Source organism: Solea solea, chromosome 11, assembly GCF_958295425.1.
Source record: "Solea solea chromosome 11, fSolSol10.1, whole genome shotgun sequence".
Taxonomy (NCBI): domain Eukaryota; kingdom Metazoa; phylum Chordata; class Actinopteri; order Pleuronectiformes; family Soleidae; genus Solea; species Solea solea.
Genome location: NC_081144.1, coordinates 8,347,252 through 8,361,936, shown reverse-complemented (window position 1 = coordinate 8,361,936; position 14,685 = coordinate 8,347,252). Strand labels below are relative to the sequence as shown.

General features: G+C 41.5%; 2 protein-coding genes across 6 annotated transcripts in view; both read left to right on the top strand.

Moving 5' to 3' along the window:
• Window positions 1-4,351, top strand: part of magi3a (membrane associated guanylate kinase, WW and PDZ domain containing 3a) — a 100,379-nt gene extending 96,028 nt beyond the window's left edge. For 2 of the 5 annotated variants that reach the window (XM_058644210.1, XM_058644213.1), the window contains exons 18-22: window positions 453-528; window positions 676-813; window positions 1,217-1,355; window positions 1,654-1,746; window positions 2,607-2,695. In XM_058644210.1, coding sequence (XP_058500193.1) covers window positions 453-528; window positions 676-813; window positions 1,217-1,355; window positions 1,654-1,706 — 406 coding nt within the window. In that variant the 3' untranslated portion in view covers window positions 1,707-1,746; window positions 2,607-2,695. Of the gene's footprint in view, window positions 1-452; window positions 529-675; window positions 814-1,216; window positions 1,356-1,653; window positions 1,747-2,606 lie in introns of all 5 variants that reach the window. The other 3 variants (XM_058644208.1, XM_058644209.1, XM_058644212.1) reach the window with 2 other exon arrangements.
• Window positions 4,352-6,322: 1,971 nt separating this feature from the next.
• LOC131469247 (lysine-specific demethylase 9) lies at window positions 6,323-14,299 on the top strand. The gene is made up of 7 exons (XM_058644214.1): window positions 6,323-6,939; window positions 7,927-8,576; window positions 10,093-10,230; window positions 10,604-10,746; window positions 10,882-11,049; window positions 12,167-12,275; window positions 13,047-14,299. Exons 1-7 carry the CDS (start codon window positions 6,366-6,368, stop codon window positions 13,593-13,595), a joined length of 2,331 nt encoding a protein of 776 aa, XP_058500197.1. The 5' UTR covers window positions 6,323-6,365; the 3' UTR covers window positions 13,596-14,299.
• The last annotated feature ends 386 nt before the right edge of the window (window positions 14,300-14,685 follow it).

The window sequence follows — 14,685 nt, the reverse complement described above, 5'->3', positions numbered from 1 at the left end:
CAGTTTGTGTGTTCCCACAAAGGCATTGTAATGAGCTGTGTTAAGCACTGAAGTGTGCCCCCCCCCCGTTATCCGGCAATAAACAGTAAAAGCAACATGGTGTGTGGATCGCACTGGACTCAGCAGTGGAGGGAAATAATGACTCCCTTTTCTCTGTCTCCATAATATATACAGTAATGTCTCTGTTTTTAATATGCTGTAGCTTATGTACTCCACAGTGTACAAATACGGGAAAATGCGTAGTTATGCCTATATTTCCCCATGCCAGATATTAGAGTTTGTTTTATAATGTCTATAGAACATATAAGTAATTGAAATTGTTGTTTTATTTATATTGCTTTCCACAGTTTGAAGTAGACATTGAGTTTTCATCTGGGGTTCAGTGTTATTGTGCTGTATTAAAATAGAATGAAATAAACACTGTAATGTGTTTTTGGTTGTTTTTGTTGCAGGAATGGTGACGGTGAAGTGAATAACTTTTTTCCACAGAGAGAGATGGGTACACTCATGACATCTGGCCCTAAGCAGGTAAGGCCAAAGCCAGATAACGGATAAGCACAGTATATACTGTGGTACTTCATTTACTGTTAAAGTCATTAACTTGGCACTACGTGGATTTCAATCATGCAACGGTGATTCCTCTGGTGTTAAATTCTCATATTCTGTGTAACACAGGGCTCTTTCGTGGTGGAGCTGGAGCGCAGCCAGCGAGGCTTTGGCTTCAGTTTGAGGGGGGGGAAAGAGTATAACATGGGACTGTTCATACTGCGCCTCGCTGAGGATGGACCTGCTCTTAATGATGGCAGGATACATGTGAGTGGTCTTGCTCGGCTGCCTCTATTCTCAGAATTGACTGGATAGTCACTCCCGCATTTGTTCTTTGTCTTATTGTGAGGGATATTGATCATTCTTAATTCAGAGGAATGTATAAAGGAAGTATAGAGTATTTCAAAAGTTGTCCTTTTGCATTTACTTGTGATGGAAGTTGTTTCTGAGACGGGCAGCATCCAGTGTGTCTTGTGTCATGTAGTGTACAACTGGCATGAAGCAAACCAGTATATATGCTGTATTTCCACTGTATCTGTGCCTCATATCTCCCCCTATTTACATGTGCTCCGTTTTGAAAATGTATTTTATATTTGAAAGACCTGTAACTGAACGTATTAGTGTTTGGTAAGTTCTGACACACCTGCTGCTTGTGATATGTGCATGACAGGTTGGAGATCAGATAGTGGAGATCAACGGCGAGGCCACACAGGGCATCACACACACTCGGGCAATCGAGCTAATCCAAGCAGGAGGCAATAAAGTTCATCTTCTGCTCCGACCTGGGCAGGGCTTGGTCCCGGATCACAGTGAGTGGCTGCTGAGAACCACATGCATGCACGCACACACACACACACACACACACACACACTCATTTGGTGTGTGTTATATAGAAGCTTCTGTATGGATATGCTTGATAGCAGGGTGCTGAGTTTCTTTCTTCTCTTGCATGTGTTGCAGCTTCTCTCTTGACCTTTTCCCTCCTCTCATTCTTTCTCACAACCTCTATCTTGGTCTACTTGTTGTGTTCTTTACCTACCTTGCATTCTCTGTTTTCTGCACCAGCACGGCTGTCGACTTCTACCGATGTATCTCTTCCTCCTATAGGTCTGAACTCTTCTTCCACCCTGTGCTTCTACATGAAACCAGAGCATCACTAAAGGCCTCACTGCTTTTCTTGGTCTGTTCCTAATAACGTTGGTAAACCTTGTACTCCTCTTACTTTTTGCCTTTGATCTATCCTTTTGAAGTAATTCATCTTCCAGATTTCAGTCATTCTCTGTCCCTTACTTCTCCTTCATCCCCATGATCAGATCTGAACTAGATCCGTTTCGTGTGACTTAGTAAAGTATACTCTTCTCTGAAGGGGCGAAACTAAAGCAGTGAGTCCTAGAGGAATGAACAGACCAGCAGGAGCATTGAAGGCTTCGTAATGGTATTGTAAAACGAGTGATGCCACTGAACACACACCACATCCTGAGTGTGAATGAATATGGTGACCTGGAGAAAAGCCTTTAAATAGATATTGATCAGTGAATGACAGGTGTTAAAAGGATCTGTGTGCATTCACTGGCATCCGAAACCTTTCCGAATCCAAAGACTTAATTTAGAATGAATTTCTATGAGTTGCTGCTCCTAGAAATCCAAGAGCTCATTTCAGCGCCACTAAGACCATCACTCTTTTGTTTCCTCTCTCTAGTTTTTTGCTGCATATATCTGCTCTCAATCACGGCCGTGAAATTCTTATCAGCTCGGCTGAAAATTGAAACGTCAGTGCTGGCTGAGCACTAGCACCTTCGTCATTGATGGCCATGTCTTCAGCTGATGTATATCTCAAACAAGGCATATATTCAGAGGGATATCACAGGGGGGTTATTACAGATAACGAGATAGGTTTTCACAATATGACAATAATATTTTTCTTTTGCCTGATGTGCAATTATCTTTCAGTTTTGATGAATGTGCAAACTAAGAAACAGGAATATGTCAGTTCTTGCTCTTTTTACATGGTTTTTAGCTCAGCGTGAACTGTGTCTTACTCTCCAATGCTTGATTCTCAGGTTCAAAGGACAAAGTCACCATTCAGTCATCTCCAGCCTCTCCATCCTCCGTCTCCTTCTCTACCTCAGAACTGTCCCCATCTTCTCCCAAAATATCTGCCTCTGACGAGTTCACTGAGGGGGACCCGAGGGCATCTGCATCCCCTGGTGCTGGGCAGGAGCACGGTAGGCAGGCTAACAGATCACGAGGTCAGCAGCTCCCACACCACAACCATAAGCGCACCACTAGCCCCAGCACTCAGACCAGAAAAACAAGCAGGGGAGACTCCAAGTCTAGTAGTCCAAAAAGAGCAGCTGAAGGCTGGGCAGATCAAGCAGAGCACTCCCAGAGCCCTAGAAGAACAGGGCAAGGCCACAGCGGATCCTTGGAAGATATGAGCAATGAGAGAAAAATTCAAGGACAGAGAGACCACTACTCCTCTAGCCCCAGGAAGGGCTCCAAGAAGGAGTATGACACTGTTGTGCCTTTGAAAAACCTGGAGGAGCCCCAGAGTCCTAGGCGTCCAGCAGGCCAACAGCCCAGCATTCCCACTAGAGAAGGGAAGGACTGGAGGTACAAGGAGGAGGACACAGCTTACTGGCAGCAGAGGGGTACAACAGAGAGTGGAGACAAAAGCAGGGTTTCCACTGAACTGCACAAGAAGGGCAAAAGGGCTGAGCACGAGGCAGTGGCGCAAAAATCTCTCTCCCAAACACAGAGGGAAAGGCTGGGGTCAGATGCTGATAGTGGCACCCTAAACCGAAGGAGTGCAAGAGAGAAGGGGGATAAAGAATATTGGGAGAGTAAGTACCATGGCCCAGTTGATGAAGTGAATAGAAAGGACCCCAGAGGTTCAAGCAGTAGCATTCAGGACCCTAGCTGCAATGGGACCACTACTAGCAAGAAGACTCCAATCACCCCAGGCCCGTGGAAAGTTCCTAGCTCTGCCAAGATCCAGTCTCGAGTGGACATAACATATGCAGACGTGTGATATCTGTCTCTGCATTTATCAACAGAAAGCTGAGCCTCTAAAGTGTGGACATCCACAATGGAATTATATTCTTTTTTTTCTTGAACAAAGCAAATCACTGTGTAACCAGCAACATAGCTTCTCATTGCTTGTGATTTTTTTATTTTTTTTTCTTCACCCAGTTTGCCTTGGTTAGTTTGCATCAACCTGCTGATGTACATGCTCGTACTTACATGAGTGAGATGGATGATGTGTGTGTTTTAGATTGTCTGCTTTGTGCCAATCACAGACTCTGGGAAAAGAAGCTGCTCTGTGTTGCACTCACTGTGAGACTGTTTGTGGGTAAGTGAGTGAACTGCTCCTTCCGGCTACTCACATCACAATGAAGGATCCAACTTTTTTTTTCTTCTTCGTCACTTTAAAGGTTTAAGGCACATCCCTACAATCACTCATTTCCTCTTCCTGGCAAGACTAAGTCACTGTTGCTGTCACTGATGCATGTAAAAAAAAGAGGTTGGTGAAGTTCTAAGGTGGCTTCACTCTCTTCTGATTTATTTACAGTCTGTTCTTTGAGAGCCTGACTAGACTTGTGGATTGCTATAAATCGTGTGTGTATGTGTGTGCGACTGTATTCACACACACTGAGACACCCTGATTTAATTGGCTTATCAGAGGGTTGGCATACACTATCCAGGAGCTTCATATGCATCAATCAGCAGACCAGATACTTGTGGTTATAATTCTAATGTTTGTTACATGTGTGATGATAATAAAGCATAATGTAATTTATTGAAATTATACGTAAACAGAACCGTTTGTGCACATACCCGTGCTGTCATTTCACTTATGATGTGGATTTTCAATATAGAAATAGAATGTGTAAATGACCGTCACCATGCGAAACAACAACACTGCAAACCTATGCATTCTATTTCTAATATTACATGTTCTGTAAACATCAGCCTGATCCATATGTTATCTACTGTTAGCAGCTCTGTATTTTTGGTCCTCTGGCTGTGTGTGTGTGTGTGTGCGTGTGTATACAACTGGTAGACCGACTGGTAGACCTGTGTATTTTCAATATTACTGTAGCATCAACTATATTCAGAAACATATTATTTAACAAAAATGACTACACATATTGACACATAATTTAGATGAGTTGAATTGTCAGGGTTTGATTGTAATAAGTGAGACCTTTGCCTTCAACTTACTTAAAAGTTTAAGAGATATTGGTATTTTTATCATCATTAATGTAGGCACAAAAACATAATTCTCCTCACTCTAACCTCCAAATCTATTTTTGATCTATTTTTTTATTTACAACATGACCAATAATGTGAGAAACAAGTGCATGTATATTTTTGCTTAGCTGTTAATTATTAACAACATCATGGCTGTCACTATGGTGACATAAACTAAAGCTAGACTCACAAAGAACGCAATTCATTTCCCCACATATGGAAGGAAGGAATGTGTGGTTGCACATATTGCAACATGTGAAGAATGGCTTGACTTCTTTTGTGGGAGTTCTATTTGAAATTCCTCTGTGAAGTTTATCAAATTGAATTAAACAGGAGCTCATAGGCTTCTTAAAAAACTATATATATTTATTGGAATCAGTTGTACCCTGCTCTGAAGATGAAATATGTTGTCTCGATGTTGTTAACGTGGAGTACAGAGACATCTAGTGGTTGGTTGCTCATCAGCCTGCCAGTGAAAGGATGTACAGGAATAACACGTGCATCTTCTGGTCTGTGAGGCCACTTATTAATTTATTGTCCACTTTATTGTTGAATAATTATTTACTGTTCATTATTATGTATGATACCGTGGCCTTGCATTGCTCCAAGATAGAACAACATTATCTTAATTTTAACATCATTGTAGTTTTAAATGTTTATAAATTGTACAGCACCTGTAAAAAAAAAAAACATTTGCCTTCATGCAGAAAAGAAAAATCCTCTGTAAATTGTTTCATTATTTTTTTAAGGGAACTGAGAGGAAATGATATAACAATAATGGTTGAAAACAAATAATCTGGTCATGGCATTCCGTTCATGCACTGATAAATAAAGGTTTACTGAGAAATACACAACTGGGGTTGTTTGATTTATTTGTAATTAAAAAAAACAACTAGTATCTTGTACTTCACAAATGTATTAGACCACTGTCATAAAATGAGAAAACATAAATATTTTGGAAATATTTCAAAAACTTGTTTAAAACTAAAAAGCCAAACATTGCAGTAAATTTCTTTAAAAAAATAAAAAAATAAATAGACCTATTTGGTGAAAAATAATTTTACTTGGAGACATTTTATTTAACATGTGCAGTGTGTGACCACTGGTTTATATAATAAAAAGCTATAACCCTATTATGTGCAGTAACAAAAAGACAAACAAGTGCAATCTGAACCTGATTCTAAATGAAGTAATATAACAATATTAGCTTATATTACTTCATGTGGAGTCCCAAACATGTCAAATAGCCTCCAAATAAAGGTTTAAGTTGAGGTTTTGATAACTACTGCCTCTAGTGGCAAGTGGCTCTTAATAACAAAGATGACGTCAGCAGAGCAGAAGTGAGTGCGTGCTTGGCCGCACGCAGTCAATGTACTTTAAACTACGACTCCCATGTAGCATTGCGACGTCAAGAAACTACACGATCCAGCGTCCCATGCGTTGCGCGTGCGCCGCGGCCCCGAAACGCCGAAATAAACTACAAAATTACGGCAACAGGACTACAAACTGCCGCGGACCTGCGCTGTGTGACTGCTGAGCCCTTTAAATGTACTGTACGTGCAAAGATGGCAGCTGAAGTCGACCTGCTGCGAGCGAAAGTAGCCGAAGAGAAGGTGAGGGACAGCCTGGAGCGACTCATCAAAGAGAGGAAGAGGAAGAAGAAGAAGAGGGAGCTGTCACCGGACAGACGGGACAAGTATGAAAAAGAAGCGAAGAAAGTGAAGCTCCATCACCATCAACACCAACACCATGCTGAGCACCGGACCCACCAGCCGCATCAGCTGCACCAAACCCACAAACCCCTCAACTTCACCGCGGGGAAGCATGTCCTGCACCACCACCACCACCATCACCACCACAACAACCACAGTCTCACCAACGGAACGAAGAAGAGCCCGCAGCCGGCTCTGCCTCCCGCTCCTCCGCGGAAAGGACCGGAGCAGCAGCCGCCGCAGAAGAAGCGAGCGCTGCCTCCCGAGCCGCTGCCACCTGCGCTCTTCACTTTCACGCCTCTCAAAGTGGTCAAGGCCAAGCCCCGGGATTTTAAAGAAAAACACCGTGACCAAGACGTGAAAGTGAAGCTCAAGAAGGAAAACACCGAGGCCAACGTGAAACCCGCCGAGCTGAAGAAAAAGAAGGGTGAGTAGTTGTATTATTTTGTTCATGTGTCCAGTTAAAATACTCGTGTTTCGGACAGTCCAGATGTAGGTCACTCATTTCTCAGATCTCTCTTGTAACTGTTACCTGTCCTCTCATTTACATATGCTCCATTATAGTGTGCATATGCAGTATACTGCCAACATTGTTTTAACTGGTGCATAACAATGGGTATGTTTGCTTTTTGCATCCTCTTGTATCTGATTAATTATCCTCTTGTATTTTAGGCATGTTTGAGACACGTATGAACCAAGACACAGTAGCAATAATAACTGTTAATGAGAAGCAGGCATTCTTTTGCAAAATATCTTTGATAAAAGTGCACGGAAAGGAGAGGAAAGACTTGTAAAGACCCAACCCACTCACAATATAAACAAAGTGTGTTCTGTTATCTGCAGTACTAAAAATCATCATGTATTTTTAGGCTTGGTTGGTATAGTCCAACTGTAGATTAGGATGATTCATGTATTTTCATTGAAATAAAATTAGGATTTTTTTGTCTAAAAACATTAACCTTTTTTTTTTAACTGACAAGATGGAACAAACATGTAACATAACAACAACAACAACAGTGTAGCCCACAGGAGTAATAGTAATAATAACAATGGAGCAATTAGAGCTGGGTGATTGCCAAAACTGTAACCTAACAAGAAGAACATCTCACGTCAGTCAATATTAATAACTTGTGGAAATTGTAGTACACTCACTACAAACTATTTCAAATCATTTAAGATTGATTTTTGCTCCTGAGTGAAAGTTGAAGACAAAAATTACGGTGAAACGGAGAAACATTTCTCTGTTTCTAGCTTTGCATAAATATCATATTGATACACATAAAATATATCATGATAAATGTTAATGAATTATTGCCCAGCCCTGGTGGCAATAATTACTGACAGTTCGAGTTAAATTCAAATACAAGTCTTTATGCATCATTCCTCTAACCATTGCTCGTTCCTGTGCTTGCAGAACCAAGGCCTCACAACGAGAACATCAAGTCCCTGACACTGGAGGACTATCTCCTGAAGAAGAAAAAGAAGAAGAAGAAGCAGCAGCATCGCGAGGATGAGCACAGAGGCAAGAAGGTCCGCTACGTGCACAACAAAGCAGTTCAGACTGTGTGTTCAGGGCTTGGAGCTGAAATATCTCCATCTGGAACAGTAAAGTGCGAAAGGAATCGCCAGCCTAGCAGTGACACTACGGACAACTACCAACCCTACCTCCATGCTCTCAAACTGGGGCAAGTCCCCTTCCTCTCCCACCAAGACCATTACATCCGCAGCTCCTGCCTCCAGACGGGCACCTGGTATGGACGCTTCATGCATGAGGAAAGACAGGCCAATGGTGGGGGATTAATCCTCCATGCCTATGCTGATGAGTTGGCCTGTCTCAGTCCGGCTGAGATGGAGTGCTTTGCCCAGGAGTTTCTGGAGTTGACCTTTGCTGAGAACCCCCGAGGTGCAGGCTCTTATGCCTTGGCAGTGGTCCACAAGGCAGCCGCCTACCTACCCGACTTCCTGGACTACTTTGCCTTCAACTTCCCCAACACACACGTCAAAATGGAGATAATGGGAAAGAAAGACATTGAGACGACAACTATCTCCAACTTTCACTCTCAGGTATGTGAAAAGACAATCAATAAATCCCACACTTTGATAAAATCACAGCCTCCCAAAGAGCAGTGCTGCAGTTTCCTTGTTTGTGGGAGTTCAACGCTAGGGAGACATGATCGTTCAATTTTTTCATTTTTGTGGGTTTTTTTAATGAAAAATGCTAATATTCATTAATATTCAATATTGTTATGGAATCTGTGATCTGATATGCATTTCCACCACAGGGTGTGTAGGCCGGCTACGTAAATCACTTCACAATTAACGCGACATGTGCCATTTGAATAGTGCACCATTATACCAGTGTAGACACAGTGTAGCTCACCAATGTATTCCACAAGGAAGAAAGAAGGGAATGGGGGCCTTTGACTCGTGGGACACCATCTTTAACTACAGAATTGTCTGGCTGACATATCTAATATCTCCTGAGGAAGCTTTAGCCAAGTTTACCTAACTCTCTCTCTCTCTCTTTCTCTCTCTCTCTCTAAACAAAGTTATCCATAAGCAAATTTAAACTAAAGACTCTACTAATACTAAGATGTAGATGTAAACACGAGGATCTTGAATGTAATGTATAAAATATCAAGTTACATTCAAGATACTCATGTTTATATCTATATCTTAGTATGATCTGGCTTCTGCATAGATTACTATACTTTTTTCCATTTAGCCTATATTGTAAGCCGTCCAGTAAATAATAAATTGTATTACATTGTAAACAATGTAATACAAATAACAACGTCATTGTTGACAGTTATTATCAGACCTTTTTATGTGCCCTGACAACACTGACTGTGGAAGGTGAGAGGAAGTAGAAAGCATGGGACAAGCCAGAGTCATGAATGAGCTCACGTACGTGTTCACTCCCAGTTGATGGCTCAGTCCAAAGTACAATGAAGAGAGGGGAGAAACAGGGTTGCTGTTTCTTCCATGACGAGGTCGTGTTCTCACCGCTGGCCAAAGATGGCAGAGAGGAGAGTGAGTGCTGATGTGACACTCTGCGTGTGTTTGATCTGCAGGAGGACAGCGGGGAGCTCAGCATTTCTCTGTGTATGCAGAGACGGTAGATATAGTTTGACCATTGCATTTTACTGACTCGGTACATAAAACTGCAGCCTTTGAGGTGAAAATGCAATAGAGCATAGAGTCCATAGCATGTGGGGTCTACAGTGAACTACATATGCTGTACATTAACTAACATCGTATGTATGCATTTCTGTGATTTGGTATTCAAACAGAGAAAAACAGCCCCGCCCACTTACACCAAATGCATAAATCAACAAACACAACAAACCACAAACTAGTGGTGGAGTTGAGAGAGTTGCGAAAGAGTGTTGATATCCTTTCTGGTCTGCAACAGCCACCATACTTCCCTGATGTGCTTTGGAAAGGGAGAGGTGATGGAGGAGTCCTCCATTCATTGCTCCACTCACTTGCTAATTCTCACACTCTGGAACTTTTAAATATAATAAGTATGAAGGTATGGGGGCACACTAACTGATATAAGTTGTTTCTCCTGCTCCAGGTGAGTCAGTCTTACTCTTCAGGAACATATAGGGCAGGACCCATGAGGCAAATCAGCCTGGTGGGAGCTGTGGATGAGGAGGTTGGAGACTATTTCCCAGAATTCCTGGACATGTTGGAAGAATCACCCTTTCTCAAGGTCAGAGGAAGATTTATGTTAAGCAGTTTTATCAGTAAGGGATGTATGTATATACTCTATATACTCTATACTCTATATACATAAATACATGTTATTGTTGTTGTAGTGGGCGTTTACCTGATTTCAATGTCCCTACTAGGCCATTTAACCTGCAGAAGGTTGTGTATCCCAAGTTTGACTTGGTTTCATTCACATAGTCCTTTTAAAGTCCGGTGGAGACGGGAAATACGTTAAAAAACAAACAATTTGGTGCTGTGCAAGACTTGTCCAATACCAAACATGTCTAGTGTGATTCCAGCTCTGTGCATTATCTCCAAAACCTTAACATTAACGCTCACAGCTGTGTTTGTGTGTCGTCGTCCCCTATCAACAGATGACCCTACCATGGGGAACCCTCTCCAGTCTGAAGCTGGACTGTCGCTCTCAGAGCGACGATGGGCCCATCATGTGGGTGCGACCGGGAGAACAAATGGTACCCACTGCTGATATGCCCAAGTCCCCTTTCAAACGACGCAGGTACAACACCCCACATTTTGGAGCAAATTTATGCAATGACCTTGATTTCCATAAGACGAAATGATGGTAGTCATGCAAATATAAAGAGCTCCTGTCTTATTCTTATCCTTCTACCACTCACTTCTTTTCATCCAGGTCTATGAACGAGATAAAGAATCTTCACTATCTGCCAAGAGCCAGTGAGCCTAGAGAAGTCTTGTTTGAGGACCGGACTAAGGCCCATGCTGATCATGTCGGTCAGAGTTTTGACTGGCAGAGCACTGCTGCTGTAGGGGTACTGAAGGCAGTGCACTTCGGTGAATGGTGAGGGTCTTGTGTCAAATATACAGGTTAGGGCTGAGTGATATGGACTAAAAGTCATATCTCGATAGTTTTTAGCTGAATGGCGATACTCGATGTATATCGATATTTTTTCTGTGACGTAATTGGGGTTTCCCCCAAAGCATTATAGATACATTTTTTTCCAGAGTCAAACCTTTTAAAAGATAAACAAATAGTCCGTTATAAGTTTAAGCCACATGCCAAACATCAGAGGTCACTGAAATAAAAATGCTCCTTGAAAAAAATAAAACAAATCTCTTTCCTGCGTGCCAAAATTTAACAGTAACAATAAACACTTTTCCACTGATGTATTTACTGCTACTGCAAACTGTTATTTCAAAAAGAAAAGAAGCAGATTATGGAAATATGACTACGCTAGTGTAAGGACAAGAAATGATAACAGAACAAGCCACACCCCCTTCCTTTATATTTTTCAAGTTATTTCATTTGAATGTTAAGAAGTTTTTTTTATGTATTGCATATGAATTGTTAATATATTGTTAATAGCTTCTGTGATGAGCAGTAGCACATACAGAGGTGTACTTTCTCCTTTTGGCCATAAGGTGGAGTATCTGCTACTGCTCAGGAGGTAAGCACTTGTGTATGAGATCAGTTTCCATAGCGCCGCACCATTGAAGTTTATATAATAATTTGAATGAATTTTAAGACCAAAAAGCGTGAGTGTCACGCTCAATGTGCGAGATTTGAGAACCCTGCAAAAGGTTTTCGACATTCTATACACGAAACATTTTGCAACTGGTCATGTGACACTTGAAAACCAAACCAGCTCCAAATGATCGAGCCATTGTTCTTACGTTTACTCCACTTCTCCTCTTCTGTGGCGCACTCCGTCTCCATGTTGTCGCTGAGTGTAGGTGAGAGTGGAGGCCCATTTATTGTCATTTGAACGCAAAATGAACTATATCGGCACAAGCGATATTGTCCCGTGTTATATCTCGTTTAGAAATATATCGATATCGAGATATCGACCAGGCCTAGTACAGGTCAACGGAAAAGTGTCACTGTTTTTAATTACATCCTGGTACGTGCGGGAGGAGATGTAACTACGGGTTTTTTGCTCCTTTTCAATCTCTTACAGGAATAACCGACCTCGGATAACCAAAGATGTTGTATGTTTCCAAGCTGGTGACTTCAATGAAGTTGTCCAGAGACTGCAGCTTGATCTGTATGAACCTCCTGTGTCTCAGGTAAGAACTCCAATTTCTATGCAATCATATTATAAAGGTGGCATATTAGGGCTGGGATCACATGCTTTATTTAGTATCGGTAATCGCCGATTCCCTCCTTTTGTGGGGGAATGATACGTTTCAATGACAACATCACATGTCAGTCAGTCATCCCAACAGCTAATGTAAAGCTTTTACTTTATATTAAAGTAAAAGCTTTTAAATCTAAACAAATGTCAAAACCACACAATGCTGATAAAGCTCCACACAACTCTCTGTGCGACTCTCTCAGTGTAGCAGTGTTTTGTTTCCAGTGGCTTATTTTTGTGTGTCGCACAGCGCTACATAGCACTAGTAAAACAGTTGGACTATGGCTGAAAATGCCCACAGGGGCCCACAGGGGGCAATAGATGTTCCACACTTTAATGGAGCTTTAACTGCCACATGTTGCTGCCCCTGCTCACAATAACAAGCAACAAACAAAGTGTCCTCTAGCTTTGCCTACTCGGTGTTCCCTGGGCTAGTTCTGGAAGAAAAGAGAGTGCTTGGCCACAATAAACAGAACCTCCTAAAACAGGACACATGGACAAATGTGAGCCTTAAAATGAAAAAACTGAACTGCTGCTTTTAGCTGTTCTTGTTCAAGTTAGTAATGTCATGATTCGGGCCACAACAGTTAAATTATCACGACAAAAAAAAAATACATGACATATTGCGATTAGTTTTTCCTCCCCACCCCCGTAGCATATACTGCTAAGATTTTAACCACACACCCACTGTATCTTCATGCAGTGTGTACAGTGGGTGGATGATGCCAAGCTCAACCAGCTCAGGAGGGAAGGCATCCGCTATGTCCGTGCCCAGCTCTGTGACGACGACATTTACTTCATCCCGAGGAACGTCATCCATCAGTTCAAGACGGTGTCTGCGGTCTGTAGCCTGGCGTGGCACATTCGTCTCAAACAGTACCATCCAGAGAAGGTCAAAGTGGAGGGGGAGCAGCAGCAGCAGCAGCAGCCCAGTGATCTCAGCCCCACCTCAGGCAGAGTCTCATTTTCCTCCCCTGCCAGGCCCGACGCCACCGTTACCCCCTGTGCCAGACCACAGAGTGACAACATCCAAGGTGGAGTGGCTAAGACTGAAGAACTTGAGTTCCAGAGGCCAGCAACACCTCCCCGAGAGCCTCAGCCGGCTCCCCCACAGCCCACCAAGTCCACTCACTTGTCCCAAACATACCAGGATCCCCACTTTCCCTCGGCACCAGTCCACTCTGGTTGTACACCTTCTAAAGAACCTTCACTTCCAAAAGCTTTTGGCCACACTGCGATGTTCCCGAAATGATCTTGTCCTTCCTACACAACCATTCTCTCTTTCCATTGTGGGAGGAGCGTGAACGAATTTTAAGACTAAAACTGACAATTGACTGTCAATCAGGAAAACCTTTCAAGTGAAATAATTCATCACATATTTTTTAATCTTTAAATGTTGCTTGAAATGCCTTCTGTGCTTCTTTTCTTTCTTTGTTTCATCAGCTAAAGTATATAGTCAATCTTTATGTGGTCACACCTAAACTAGCACTCTCCGCCGTCTCAGTGAATAGGTGTGAATGTTGTGAAGAGGCATTTATTTTTAGACTGACAATGTAAGTTGTTACACTTACGACAAGAGACTCATTTTAAATTTGTGCACTCAGCTGTTTGACTGGAGAATGGAAGTCAGACATGCAGGTGGACTGATTTGTTTACATATTCTGGAAGCACGATGCCGAGCTTGTACTCCTTTATTAGTTTAAGCAAAAAGAGGCATGTTGGCTAACTTTAAGTAAAGCCAGGAGAATTAAAAGTCTGGCACATGTTGGGAATAATGGATCGGCTACAGCAGTAAAAAAAAATAGAAAAATCGACATTTTGACTGTTCATTTATCTCATCATTAAAAAAGCACTTTTTGTCCACTTTTTAAGTTGTAGTTTTTGCATGAAATTCCTTTATTTAAATACCATTTTATATTGTGCCCTTTTTTACTGTTGATACTGTTTTTTTTTATATACACATATATATATATATATATATATATCATATGTATGTATATATATATGTATGTATGTATGTATATATATGTATACACATATATATATATGTATGTATGTATGTATATATGTATATATATATATATATATATATATATATATATATATATATTATTTATTTTCTCAAGATTGAACACCAACATATTAACCACTGATGGATATTTAAAATAACGGTCTAATATTAGCGGCTCCACTCGATGACAAAAGATTAACAGCTGTCGCTGTCAGGAATAATTGTCTCAACCTTTTTGTCCTGGTCTTCAGATTTTGCAATGTAAATATGTCGCTGCACTCATTTTTCATTCATTCACAGTTTTTACTTTTAACTGATAATATCTCTAGTT

Coding starts and splice junctions, on each gene's coding strand:
- LOC131469247 (XM_058644214.1), top strand. CDS start 6,366: ATGGCAGCTGAAGTCGACCTGCTGCGAGCGAAAGTAGCCGAAGAGAAG. Junction 6,940..7,926: donor CGAGCTGAAGAAAAAGAAGG/GTGAGTAGTTGT, acceptor CTGTGCTTGCAG/AACCAAGGCCTCACAACGAG. Junction 10,747..10,881: donor TCCCCTTTCAAACGACGCAG/GTACAACACCCC, acceptor CTTTTCATCCAG/GTCTATGAACGAGATAAAGA.